Raw genomic sequence first — 13,632 nt, forward strand, 5'->3', positions numbered from 1 at the left:
TTGTTACTTTTAGATTCTAGTGGAGCTGGCAGTCACTAAACTAAACGACCAACTTTAAAAAGTCAAAGAGCTAAGACGGAACTTCTGTGTTTCCCTTCCCCCAGAAACACCCTTAGTCTGATGAGGAACACTCCAGTATCATATCTGAAAGTGGTGTGAATCAGATCTAGCTCCTCTTATTCTACAGTTCTTGGGTTTTAAATACAATGAAATTCATACTTTTAAAATAATGGAGGTTCCTACAGTCTGAAAACACCTAAAGTGGGGCAGTTTGTTGTCAAAATGTAAAATATCTTTCTGTGGGGTTGGTGGAGTCCAGAAACAGAGCTGAGAGAGGATTTAGGACTTACAAAAACACAACTACTGAATGTGTATGACCCTTCTGGTAGGTTGAATATTAAAAACTTGTTTTACAGTTTTGTTAGAGTTCCAATAGTACATACAGCCACATAACTAACCAGAACTCCAATACTGGTACCAGAACTACCTCAAGAATAAGTTTTCAACACAATCATTTCAACACTTTGTTTCAGGATAGTGTAGAAACGGGTTGTGTGTTGGTAGACAAGCCCTGCCATCAGCAGAGGTACCTAAAGCCACCGAAGGAGCGCTACGTCATGGTTGGAGCGCAGCAGCACTATGTTCACATGTTTGGCCCAAACCAGTTGTTACACCAGACCCCTCCAAGAAATACCACCCACCCGCCATCAGGGTGAAAACATTGACAATAACCCAGTAGAACGCTTTCCATACATCTCCCACTCTAATTATCGTTTAGGCATTGTGAACACCCTTTGCTGTGTACAGAATGAGCGTTACCAGAAACTGCATGTGAATCTAAGTGGCCCCTTGCATTAAACCTCACAGGGGCCCGATTTAGGAAGGCATTAACACTGGGACACAAAAAAAGAAGCCTAAATGAATTAAAAAGCAGTGATGCCTCACTGTGACCAGAAGCGCTTTCATGGTGAGTTGTAGTGGTGCATCTGCAGTTTAGAAAGTTGTTATATGTCGACTCCACCCCCGCACTACTCTGTCATTTCATTCAACGACTTCACCAAAGATGCTTACAGCTCAGAACTCATCCGTGGCCACCGATCCGCTGGCAGTTAAATGACACAGAAGGTAAGGAGAGGATTTTCCCAAAGCAGAGATGCCGTATATTACACACCGGCTCGTCCAATCAGGGCTGTTGTACACTGTAGTTATAGTGTTCATCATGATCACTGTGATTGTTTCTGCAACTCACAAAGTATTGGACCTCAAATGTACACATCACAACTGGCTTCACGTCACTCTGAAGTAGGAGTTGTCTGTCTATATATTTTATAACTTGTGTTTATTTGTATACAATAAAATAACTAAAATCATTTTAAATCATTCCGGCCTTGTAAAAAAGCCCCAAACGGAGGGTCGCCGGTTCAAGTCCCATGTGGGTTAAAACATTTGGAATATGAACTGGCAGTGGAAGGTGCCTGCTGTAGCAGGTTGCGTGGAGCTAGAGCCGATCCCAGCTGACTAGGGGCGTGGGATGGGGGAAATCCTGGGCACAACGCCAGTGCACTGCAGAGCCACACAGACAAACACGCACGCACACGTCATTAAATAAATATTAATTAATAGTCTCACATCTAATAATTTCACTTTCAGTTTTTTTTGTTATTTAGCTGGATCCTGTTATGCGTCTAAGAGCATGGTGTCTTCTTCCACGGAGTTTTCCAAGTACAGCTGTGTTCCAAGCCCAACATTCAACAAACAAAGTTTTGGTTTATCGATATTTATATTCTTACATTTTTTGAGGTGCTGCTCTGGGAATGGGTGAGATGAAGGGTGTTCTGGTGGGAGCTGTAATCACACCCCCAGACTAGTTAGACCTTATTAAACCTTAAAACATTCATTCATCTTCTATCCGTATCCGTCTAGCTGGTCATGGGTCGGCTGGAGCCTGTTTACACATGATAGATGGGGTACACCCCGGATGAGACGCCAGCCACTCACACCTAAGGGCAATTTAGCGTGAGCAATCCACCTGAGCTGCATGTTTCTGGAGGTGGGAGGAAGCAGGAGAACCCTGGGGGAACAACGCAGACACGGGGGGAACATAGAAACTCCACACAGAATGGGACTGGAACCAGTCACCTTCTAGCTGTGGGGGGGGCAGCGCTACCCTGTTAAAATGTGGTAAAAAGAAAAATTCTTTTACTTAATTTTCAAAACAAAAGATCCTGATGTGGATCTCTGATTAGCAAAGAACAAAGCTTCTGTCCATCTAAATTAAACATCTATATAATACATGTGTGTGGTTTTAGCTGGAGATCTAAAACCAGTGAGATGATGCAAAACCAGTAAAACTCCAGTCCCACTAAGCGATGAGCTGGAAATCAGTGAGTCTGAACAGTAAGAGCCGAAGCTCCTCCGAGAGCGACCCAGGTGGAACAGCGCCTCACTCCTGCCTCCTGGTGTCCTAAAGCTGCACTGAGGATCCAGCAGAAACTGATAACTGATAAAAAAATCACAGAAACAACTGACATGAACCTGTTACCATCATGATCAACTATAAACTGTGAGTTTAGTGTCAAATAAATTAAAATATTACAGATCGCAATTTTCCTTTAGCAGCCTGGTGCGTGTAGTCCACCACAGCCTCATCAGTACCGAGTCTTCTGACAGGACAAAAATATTTCTAGACTGGTACCCTCTTTAATTGTGCAAAAAAAACAACATAGATGCATCTTTAGGAATTTAAAAAGATGTGTTTGTGTTCATGAAAATTTAAAACAGACAAAAAAAAAGGACCTTAGTGGTCCAAACACCTTACACTTGAATGACGCCTCCTTAAACTGCACAACCGAGTGTCTCACTCAGACAAATCAAGACAGTACGGATGGAGAACATGTCTCCTGAAGGACGTTTGATAAGAACCCTGAGCTGCTGCTGCACACAGGCACCTAGAACAAAATGAAGACCTTCACCCTAAAGCGAGAAACCTCCCGACACCCAGTATTAAACGTGACATCAGAGCAGGGAGGGCCATCCATGTGAGGTAGTTCCTCGGTGATGCAGGAGCCTCCTCGGTATAAATACCTCCAGCCCATTGCCCCGAGAGGCAGCAGCTGCCACTCAGACAGGCAGACTCCACAACTAAGGATATAACAGCACAGCCTCCCGGCCCCCCCACCACCACCGTTTCTCTGGAGCATAAGCCTTCCTGGTAAGGTGGCAATTCTCTGAGTTGAGGTTAGAGGACTCCCAGCTGCAGCCCGGCTCTCGCTGAGGGAAGGCTTGTTGGTGGGGCTGATTCCTGTTGGCATTACTTGTGTAGTGAGATGCGTGTTGGAGATTCTACTATTTAAAGATTAAAAGAAGCTCATTGTTTGACTGCCTGGGAAATGTGTTTATAGATTTTATAGATTTTAAAAAGTATGTCTGCTGCTCATAGGAGCGTAAAAACTGAGGGACATTTACGATCCGGAAAAGTCCCTCTTCGATAATGCTGCATGATCTTTATGCTAATGATTGTAATGTGAAAAAACCCCCCAAAAAAGCATTAATTTTCCTCATGAACATATTTTGTCTTTGCAGGATTGCGTCACAAGATGGACCTGAGGGTGATGAGCTTCCTCCTCGTCCTCCTCGCTTTGTCCGAGGCGACAGGTGACCGCTACTTCCGTGCGCCAAAGAAGGGCAAGGCTTCCTATTCCGTCAAAAGTCAACGTGAGTCACGCTTTTCTTTTCTCGCTGTGGTCGATTGTATAAGAAATGTCTGACGATGACAGCAATCTTCAGTTTGCTGTAATGATTCTGGTGGTAGAAAGTCAGAACGCGAAAGGAACATGTTTCAATGCACAGTGAATTTTTTACCTGATTATAGGAGAGCTCTTAGCTTAAATAACACTATGAGGGATAAAGTTTACTTTTTATGTATTGCGATATGCATTTCACTTTACCACAAAAACAAAAGATTTGCTTTTATCATCACAAACTATAGTGGATCATAAGTGGATCTTAACTTTCAAAATCAGTATCACACAACATTGTAAGATTTTGAAAACATCAACAGAACAGATATTAGTCCCATGCTGCTGACTGCACAGTAAAAACTCTTTCAGACTGCAGCAGCTTCATCATCCACCTTTGAAATGCAACAAACACAAGTGATCACTTTAACTGTATTTAATGAAATCAGGCCTGTGAACCTGAACAAGTGGTCAACAACATGTCTAAATCTGATGCTGGTTCACACACTTCATTCATGAGGCGCACACCGCAGCGGGTCTGGTGCAGCGTCTCCCTGGCCTGCAGCAGGTTGTGGCCGATCTGACTGAACTGCTGTGAACGTCTGCAGCCGAATATAACTCAGATGAGGTATAGCTCCAAAAGTGCATTTATGTGCTGGACAAATAAAGGTTGAAAAAAAAAAAGAAATCCTTCTCCAAGTGTCATAAAACAAAACGCAGTGGCCATGAGGTAACTGCCCAGGATGATGTATAGCACTATATTTCACATCCCAACAAAACAATTCAAATTCCGTTGAGAAGTTATTTCTCCAGTTTTGGTTTTAGTGGAGGTTATGATGTGGTTTGACGGAGTGCCTCAACATAAAAATAGTACAGAGACAACAATTAGAGCTCACAATTGACAAATCTCCAAAGCAGATGTTGTGACCACATTGCAGGCACACCCAAAGCGACTGCATTGTGGTATTAAAATCCTACCGCACAATCAGAACGAGGTTCAGATTGCACAGAAAAACTCTCATTATGCTCAAGAGTAAATCAGACAATCAACCATAAAAATACAGAAAGTCACCTTCTCCTCCCATTAAAACACAACTGACACGACAAAACTGGATTCAACTTTTTTCACACTTCTCTTGTGGCAACAAGGCGTCAGGAATTATGATGTCCTCTGTGCACGAGGCTTTATTAATGCTAAAGCTCTGGTAGATGAAACTTTACTCCAATAGTTTTTAATGCACTACTTACTTATAGTCACTCTGTAAAAATAATATGGGATCCACAGGTTTAAATCTTCATTTTGAAAAAAATAAATAAAGTCACTTATGTGCTTTTTCAAGGTATAGCGCAAACCTGAAGTTAAATGCCTAACATTTAAAACCCAAATCCAAATTCCAGTTTTTAACCTCACGTTTTTTACTACACTTTTTAAAGGTTTTATGAAATTTCACCAGGTGGATTATGTATAATAAAAAAAAATGCTTCACAATCCCATCTCACAATGTTGAAGGAAGTAAAAGTTAAATTTCCACGTCATCCAGATCAATTCCAATTGTGATGGTCTCTCCTTTGGCCCATGCACCACCCACCCTTCCACACAGTCTCATGGGTATCGGTCAAGCTCAACTCCAACACTAATGGACAAGAAAACTGTCACAATCAACTTTTAACAACAAGAAAAGTCCTGAATCTACTCTAGGTCCAGTTGCAAATTACATAGCTTCTTACTTGATACACAGCAAAACAATCTACCAAAAACCTTTGTTTAACACTGCTAACATAAAAAACAACCCTCGACAAACAGCAGGTAAAACCTAATCAACCTGGTGGGTGTAATTAAAGTTACAGTCCATTGATACTGCATAAGTTAGCTTTTTTTGACAAAATGTATGAAATGTAATGGTTGTGGGTCCATTTTCAATACCCTCAACCTGACAAGCAATTTAAGAGAAGATAACTGTGACCAACGGGTTGATTGAGTTCTCTGTTATTCCCAGACTCTTTAAATCATTTCCTGCCATCCTCTATATTATAAAATATACAAATCATAAAAGGGATACTATCTATGAATAGAGCTAAAAAGAACAACGCCCCTTCATATATGTTTGTTTCTATGTTCAGTGAAGTACAAATTGATATTGTACTCCCAGTTTAGCGTGTTTATTTGTCTTTGCTCATAAACTTTATTCTGTGTTGCAGTAAATGCATTATCGTCATGTTGACAACTTGCAGACCACTAACTAAACATTCACAGCTAAAAGCAACACAGGAAATGAAAGGGTGCAGTAAAGTGTAGGCAAATTAAACTGAGATGCACAGGAGCTGTTGAAGTGGGCCCCGTGCCAGCAGACGTAAGCTTAGTGGGAACATCTCCTCAGACCAGTGATGTTATGACGAGTAGCCTGGGAAAAAAAAAAAAAACCCACAACCCACCCTGCAATCATAGGGAGTTGTCTTTTAAAGTAACACTGTGGCCTTATGGAGAATAGTAAATCTTGGGTTATTCAGGGATCTTACGTTGAAAAGGTCGAGGAAGTCAATAAATGTAGAGACAACTCCTCTGGATGAGCCTATTTTGGGGGGTTGTATACATTCCATTTGATATTTCCTTTGGGAGAACTAAAGATAGTCGCCTCTGTATGATTTGCATTCTTGTATATGCATTTTAAATATGCATCCATATAACCAAATGAACGACTGAGTATAAGAATGGATCTTTCCATCTAACAGTTCCCCGTATCCAAGTGAAACTGATCAAATAAACATGACATTGTGGTGTGCGACTTATTGTCTGAATAATATCGCCTGTATTCCTGTCTGTTTTCCCTAGCCATCAAAGGTCAGGAGGGTTATCCCGGTCCTCAAGGTCCTCAAGGTGAGCCTGGGCCAATGGGTCCCCCTGGACCCCCTGGAGAGAATGGTATAGGTTATAGTGGACCCCCAGGACCACAAGGACCTCCTGGACCCCCTGGTTACTCTCAATCAGGCAAACCAGGTTCCCCAGGTGGCTCTGGAAAACCAGGTAGCCCTGGAATCCCAGGTGATAGAGGTGCACCTGGCGCAACTGGACCAATGGGTCCCAGAGGTGCACCTGGTCCCCATGGATCACCTGGACCCGCTGGAATCTCTTCTGTTGGAAAACCTGGACCATCTGGCATCCCTGGGGCAATGGGACCAAGAGGAGAGCCTGGTTTGAAGGGACATCCTGGTGTTCCTGGTCTTCCTGGCATGAAAGGAGACAGAGGTGTTGGAGTTCAAGGGGCTCAAGGACCATCAGGCCCAGTTGGACCAATGGGTCCATCCGGTATGCCGGGAAAACCTGGAGTTGGTAAACCTGGTGCCCCTGGCTATCCTGGGGAACCCGGAAAAGGCGGCATGCCAGGAAAAGATGGCAATCCTGGGCCAATGGGTATGACAGGTCCAAAGGGTCACACAGGGGCTCCAGGTGTAGGAGCAACAGGGAAGCCCGGCCAAAATGGTAGTCCAGGTATGCCTGGAAGTATGGGGCCCGCAGGTCCACAGGGTGCTGCCGGTCGGCCAGGTTCCCCTGGCATGCCTGGTGTTGGCAAACCCGGTCAGCCTGGAAACCCAGGTAGCAGAGGATCTCCTGGTACTCCAGGAACCACTGGTCAGAAAGGGGAGCCAGGCCCAACTGGTTTTACAGGACATACTGGTGCTACTGGTCCTGCTGGCCCTGCTGGTCCACAGGGAGCAAGAGGATTCCAGGGTGAGGCTGGGCAACCAGGGCCCAAAGGTGACAATGGCATGGCAGGTGCACCAGGGCCAAGGGGAGCAAAAGGTGATCAGGGTGCTCAAGGTTTCACTGGAAAACCAGGTGCCCCTGGGGCAGCAGGTCCTCATGGAATGCCAGGTCAAACTGGTCCACAGGGTCAAAAGGGTGCCCAAGGTCATACTGGTGCCCCAGGACTTCCAGGTTCAAATGGTGCCCCTGGACAAAAAGGTCACACAGGATTACCAGGAGCACCAGGCAAAGGTGGAGAGGATGGAAGGCCAGGACCTATGGGACCAAGTGGTCTCCGAGGTCCAGAAGGTCCCCAAGGTAGTAAGGGCCATCCAGGTCTCCCAGGTCCACCTGGCCAACCTGGCCCTGCAGGCTACCAAGCTAAAGGAATTTCTGGCCCACAGGGGCCACCTGGAATTCCAGGTCCCAGAGGTCAAGATGGTCTCCCTGGTCGTTCTGGACCTCCTGGTCCACCTGGTCCACCAGGAGAGATGATTTACCATGATGAGAAGGGACTTTCAATGAAGTCCCATGAAGTTGTGATGTCACATGAGATGATGAAGGCCCCCATGTCTGCTTTCAGTGCTGTGCTTACTACAGCATACCCTCCAGCTGCTACCCCCATTCAGTTTGACCAAGTTCTGTACAATGGTGAGAACCATTACGACGCCGATAGTGGTGTGTTTACCTGCCACGTCCCAGGTCTCTACTATTTCACCTATCATATGCATGTAAATGGTGCCAATGCACTGGTAGCCCTCTACAAAAATGAGGATCCAGTGCTTTTCAGCTATGATGAGTACAATAAGGGCTTCTTGGATCAGGTGTCTGGCAGCACTGTTATTTTGCTGCACCCTGGTGACAGGGTCTATGTCCAGGTCCCTGATGAGGAGAGTAATGGTATATTTGCAGCAGATAATGTTCACTGCTCCTTCTCTGGATTCTTGATTGCCTCTACGTGATTTATCAAAATAAAAATATAAACCTGGAAACATTAAAAAACATCAAACTATGCAGAGAAATGGATCTTTAAAAAAAATCTAAATTGAGAATGTAGATTAATTAAAAAATATGGTTATAATGATTACAGCTTTAACCACTTTTCTGAAACCTTACTTTCTATAAGTCTCCAATGGGCCGAGGGTACAGTCTAATTGACTGGCAAGCATCAATCCAGTGTAAAGTTAAAAAATATGATTCAAAGCGATCCCTTCCGCAATGTGTGTACCTTTGTCAGTTTATACTTGACATAAAAGAGATCTTAACTGGTGCTATACAGCTGCCTGTAACATTTACAGCATGTAATGTTTGCTTTTGTCCTTATTGTCTGTTGTTTTTCTCGTAGTATACATACAAAAGACACACTAAAGTGTTGCATTATGTGTAGTTGCAGCTCTGCACATTAACACAAGCACTGTGATCAGAACAAAACACAATGAGAACTTCAAACTGCATTTTAGTGTCCCGTTGGTTGTGTTGAGTTTTGTATCATTTTAATGACCAAAACATGGAATAAAAGTTCTAGTCTGAAAAAGAAAAATACTGTGTATTGTGTGTCTGCTTTGTCCTTGAAAAGAAAACAATAAGAGAATGAGAAATAGACTGTGAGGTGAACATGTGCCTTTATGACGTAAAAGGCTTACCTCTGAATGCCGACGTGTTGTAATTGTGTTCGATGGCTCCAAGCATATCTTTCCAAAAGTCGGAATTCACCTCATTTCCTCGCTATTCATAAAAAAAATAGTTATACTTTAATACAAGAATATATGAAAAATCTAACTACCAATATTAAACACGCTTTATTAAAAATTACCTTGTGCAACATGTCCACAACCCTTCCACAAAGAAAAGCTCCTGGTAAGTCAAAGTAGTTGTCGTAGAAATAGTATTTTGCTGGAAGAACCAGAAATAAGTACATTAGGATAAATCTAATGACAGCTAATGAAAACAAGAGGAAATGCACATGAGTCCTACTCGAATGTCGTAGCAGAGGGAGTGAACATGGCTGTTGATGTTTCAGATATAATACCTGATCTTGTGAAAGATGTATTGAGGCTGTTGAAGTGCTTCCATTCTCTTTTTGGACCGTAATGTCTGATGATTTCTTCTGTGCTAAGATCATTGGTTCCATGTGTTGCTCTAATCAAGCAAGAAATAAAGCTTTTCATAACAGAACACTAAAAGTCCATGGAACAAGAAATAAACATTTCTTGAGGCAAGAGCATACCGGAAGACAGTTCCATCTTCAGCTAGTTTCACAAGGTTTCCATCTTCCAAATCCACCACCAGCCCTTTAAAACTGGACACACAGTTCAGCTGTAAGTCAATAGAATTTGGACAGGGGCAACTAAGCAACCTCCTAAGCAATTACATATGTGCTTTTACTTTTTTAATATATGCTTTACTTATGTTTCAGCCTCTAAAAACAAGACATTATGTCTGTATATCATGTATTGTGATCATTTACCCCAGTGGTCCCAAACTCCCAAGTCGTGGACCGGAACCGGTCCATGTGTCAGTCGGTACCAGGCCGCACAGAAAGAATATAGAACTTTAAAATGAGTGGATTCTCTCCACATCTGTATATGAGTCAAGATGTTTGCCTCGGTCACATGACCTTCTTAAAGGGGCCAGTCCTGCTGCTAACACAGAATACTCTAAAATTGAAACTCCCAAGCTACAAAATCAAACAAAAAACAATTGTTATGATGTTACAAGGACGCTACCAATAAAGTTGATAGACATTGGATTCAAATTTTATTATTATATTTCCAAAAAAAAGTTTTGATGCTGGTGGTATCATTTTATTTGGTGAGATTTATCCACCGCACCTCAAAAGAAAATCACCGAAAATATTGTCTGATGTTAAACCGGGCCGTAGCACCAAAAAGTTTGAGGACCACTGGTTTTTCCGACAGTATGTCTGCTCATGACTAAAAAGAATATTTAAATTAACCACATTAAGATTTGACTTTGATTTCTTCCAATGGGGTAAACGCAAGCTGACAACACAGTATTACATTAATGTATGGTACAACTTGTACTTTGGCCCCTGGCTGGGTAACTGCCGCTGGACTTACCAGAAATCCCAGGTAGCAGGGGTCAAGTTGAGCAGGTCCTTGTCGTAACCTTTGTGCTCCACTAGATACCTGGCAAAGCTCTCATAGATGAGCTGCAAGAACAATGAAAAAGACTTCAACATGTCCCACAGCACAGCATTAAATAATACATGGATTCATCCAGAAGATCACTGACGTGTTCCTGAGTTCCTGGATGCTCCTTCTGACTATCCTTCTCTGATGGTCACTAATTCTTCCCACATTTTCACAACTTTTCTGAATCTTTTGTCTCCATTCATGACAGCTCTCTGTTTTTTTATCTCCACTGATGAAGAAAGACACTTGATTTAAATGTTAACATGGACCATCCAATCCAGTGAGAGCTAATTCCACAGAGAGCAGACTATTTACCAGTCCTAATCAACAAAGACAATGTCCAACTATATAGACTGGTCTTCAATGTCTTTAACACTGTTCTGGTAGGAACTTCGTCACTGCTGGTCAAAGGTCAAGGTTCAGAACCATAACTGTGAGTCAAAACCTTAAGTTAGAACCTGTTGCGCCACTTCTTCATTCCCCGGTTAAAAATGCCTAAAAAATGCAAACTGAATAAACTGGTTAGTTAACGCACAACAGCTCCAAAGTCTGTCTGAGCTGTTGTTGAATTTTGTCCAGTTATCTGATTATCAGATGCATTCCAAACATATCAACTTCTTCTTCTCCTCCTTTAGACGTGTCCCATTAGGCGTCTCCACAGCGTGTCATCCTTTTCCATGTCAGCCTATCTTCTTCATCCTCCTCTCTAACACCAACTGTCCTCATGTCTTCCTCACTACATCCATACATCTTCTCTTTGGTCTTTCTCTAATGTTTTTGAGTGTTTAGTGTTTTTGAAATTTCATCTAATGAAAATTTGTAAAATGTTCTAAATGTTCTAAATGTTCTAAATGTTCTACATGTTAAATGTGATTGAAGTTTGTTTGGAAAAGATGTTCTGAGGCACTTAAATGCTTTCATCTGATGTAAAACTGCAAAATGTTTGAATGAGATTAAAGTGTTTTTGCAAAAATCAAAAAAAAAAAATCTTTTCCTCTTTCCTGGTAGCTCCATCCTCTTCACCCTTTCACCAACATCCTCACCATCTCTCCTCTGGACGTGTCCAACCAATCAGAGTCTGCTCTCTAATATTGTCTCCAAAACATCTCACCTTGGCTGTTCCTCTTAGGAACTCATTTTTGAACCGATCCAACCTGGTCACTCCTAGAGAACCTCAACAAATTGATAACCAAAACTTTCATTTTAACCGATATGTTCCAGCTGCTGGTGGAGATCAGGCTCCTGACAGCTCTTGAGTGGATCTTTTTCTTCTTCTTCTTTTCCTTTCAGCTTTTCCCTTCGGGGGTCGCCACAGCGAATCAGTGTCCTCCATCTAACCCTGTCCTTTGCATCCTCTTCTCTCACACCAACTACCTTCATGTCCTCTTTCACTACATCCATAAACCTCCTCTTTGGTCTTCCTCTAGGTCTCCTGCCTGGCAGTTCAGAACTCAGCATCCTTCTACCAATATATTCACTATCTCTCCTCTGAACATGTCCAAACCATCTCAGTCTGGCCTCTCTGACTTTATCTCCAGAACCTCTAACATGTGCTGTCCCTCTGATGTACTCATTCCTGATCCTATCCATCCTGGTCACTCCCAGAGAGAACCTCAGCATCTTCATCTCTGCTACCTCCAGCTCTGTCTCCTGTCTTTTCCTCAGTGACACTGTCTCTAGACCAAACAACATCGCTGGTCTCACCACAGTTTTGTACACCTTTCCTTTCATTTTAGCTGAAACTCTTCTATCACACATCACACCTGACACTTTCCTCCACCCGTTCCATCCTGCCTGGACACGCTTCTTCACCTCTTTTCCACACTCTCCATTGCTCTGGACTGTTGAGCCTAAGTACTTCAAATCCTCCACCTTCTTGATCTCTTCTCCCTGTAACCTCACTCTTCCACTTGGGTCCCTCTCATTCACACACATGTACTCTGTCTTACTGCGGCTAACCTTCATTCCTCTCCTTTCCAGGACAAACCTCCACCTCTCTAGCTTCTCCTCCACCTGTTCCCTGCTCTCACTGCAGATCACAATGTCATCTGCAAACATCATAGTCCATGGAGATTCCTGTCTAACCTCGTCTGTCAGCCTGTCCATCACCATAGCGACCAAGAAGGGGCTCAGAGCTGATCCCTGATGCAGTCCCACCTCCACCTTGACCTCCTCTCCAGCTGTGGAGTGGATACATCTCACACCACTTGACTCCAGGTTCTCCTCCCCAACACAAAGACAACCCCCACTGACATCAGTCACCTGAGGTCAGACTTCATTTCTCGTCCATGTGGCTCCTGATCCATAATCTCATTCTGACACGGGATTACACCGCCTGCGGGGGCCTCTGGGGGGATTTGTGGACAGGTTTGATCCTCACGACGTTCCCCGTGCGTCACGCAGTGACTGCGGCATCCCCCCTCAGCATCTGGCCGCTAACGGCGCTAGCTGCTGCTGGGGGACCGTGACTCCGTGTCGCCGCCTGCATGGGCTATTTTTGATCCGGACGCGGATCGAAGCGTCGCGGCCACACCGGAACTCACCCTGGAGGTCTCCTTCAGGTGGTACCGGCACAGCGTGTGGTCCAGGTCGAAGCCGATCACGTCACACTCCGACAGGCTGAAGTATTCGCTCATGGTCGCTGAGGCTGCGGGAAACTGCGTGGAGAGCGCGTCAGAGCACCGACATCAGCACCACACCAACCCCCGGATATGTCAATGTCACTGTGGCGGGGGGGTGGTGGTGGTGGTGGGGGGGGGGCTGTGGACGCGCTGCTCAGGCTTCTCCCACGGTACCGAGAGAGGAAGTGTCCGAACCCTCCTTCCTTCTTCCGGATCGATTATCGCCGATCACCCAAGCAGACGGCGCCACAAGTCAAACTCCTGTTCGCCAGAGAGAGGCGGCAGAGAGGCGGCAGAGAGGCGGCAGAGAGGCGGCAGAGAGGCGGCAGAGAGGCGGCAGAGAGGCGGCAGACAGGCGGCAGACAGGCGGACACACA

At 44.2% G+C, this 13,632-nt stretch overlaps 2 protein-coding genes across 2 annotated transcripts in view; one reads left to right on the forward strand and one right to left on the reverse strand.

Moving 5' to 3' along the window:
• nt5dc1 (5'-nucleotidase domain containing 1) overlaps nt 1-13,632 on the reverse strand; it is a 54,286-nt gene extending 40,654 nt beyond the window's left edge. The window contains exons 1-6 of the mRNA XM_068343313.1: nt 13,178-13,632; nt 10,560-10,651; nt 9,707-9,778; nt 9,509-9,618; nt 9,293-9,372; nt 9,123-9,204 (exon numbers count right to left, since the gene is read on the reverse strand). Coding sequence (XP_068199414.1) covers nt 9,123-9,204; nt 9,293-9,372; nt 9,509-9,618; nt 9,707-9,778; nt 10,560-10,651; nt 13,178-13,270 — 529 coding nt within the window. The 5' untranslated portion in view covers nt 13,271-13,632. The remainder of the gene's footprint in view (nt 1-9,122; nt 9,205-9,292; nt 9,373-9,508; nt 9,619-9,706; nt 9,779-10,559; nt 10,652-13,177) is intronic.
• On the forward strand, nt 3,067-9,019 carry col10a1b (collagen, type X, alpha 1b). Its single transcript, XM_068343312.1, has 3 exons — nt 3,067-3,211; nt 3,583-3,714; nt 6,568-9,019. The coding sequence occupies exons 2-3, from the start codon at nt 3,597-3,599 to the stop codon at nt 8,439-8,441; spliced, it is 1,992 nt and encodes a 663-aa protein (XP_068199413.1). The 5' UTR covers nt 3,067-3,211; nt 3,583-3,596; the 3' UTR covers nt 8,442-9,019.

The sequence above is a fragment of the Antennarius striatus genome, chromosome 19 (assembly GCF_040054535.1).
Source record: "Antennarius striatus isolate MH-2024 chromosome 19, ASM4005453v1, whole genome shotgun sequence".
Lineage (NCBI taxonomy): Eukaryota > Metazoa > Chordata > Actinopteri > Lophiiformes > Antennariidae > Antennarius > Antennarius striatus.

Coding starts and splice junctions, on each gene's coding strand:
- col10a1b (XM_068343312.1), top strand. CDS start 3,597: ATGGACCTGAGGGTGATGAGCTTCCTCCTCGTCCTCCTCGCTTTGTCC. Junction 3,715..6,567: donor CTATTCCGTCAAAAGTCAAC/GTGAGTCACGCT, acceptor TGTTTTCCCTAG/CCATCAAAGGTCAGGAGGGT.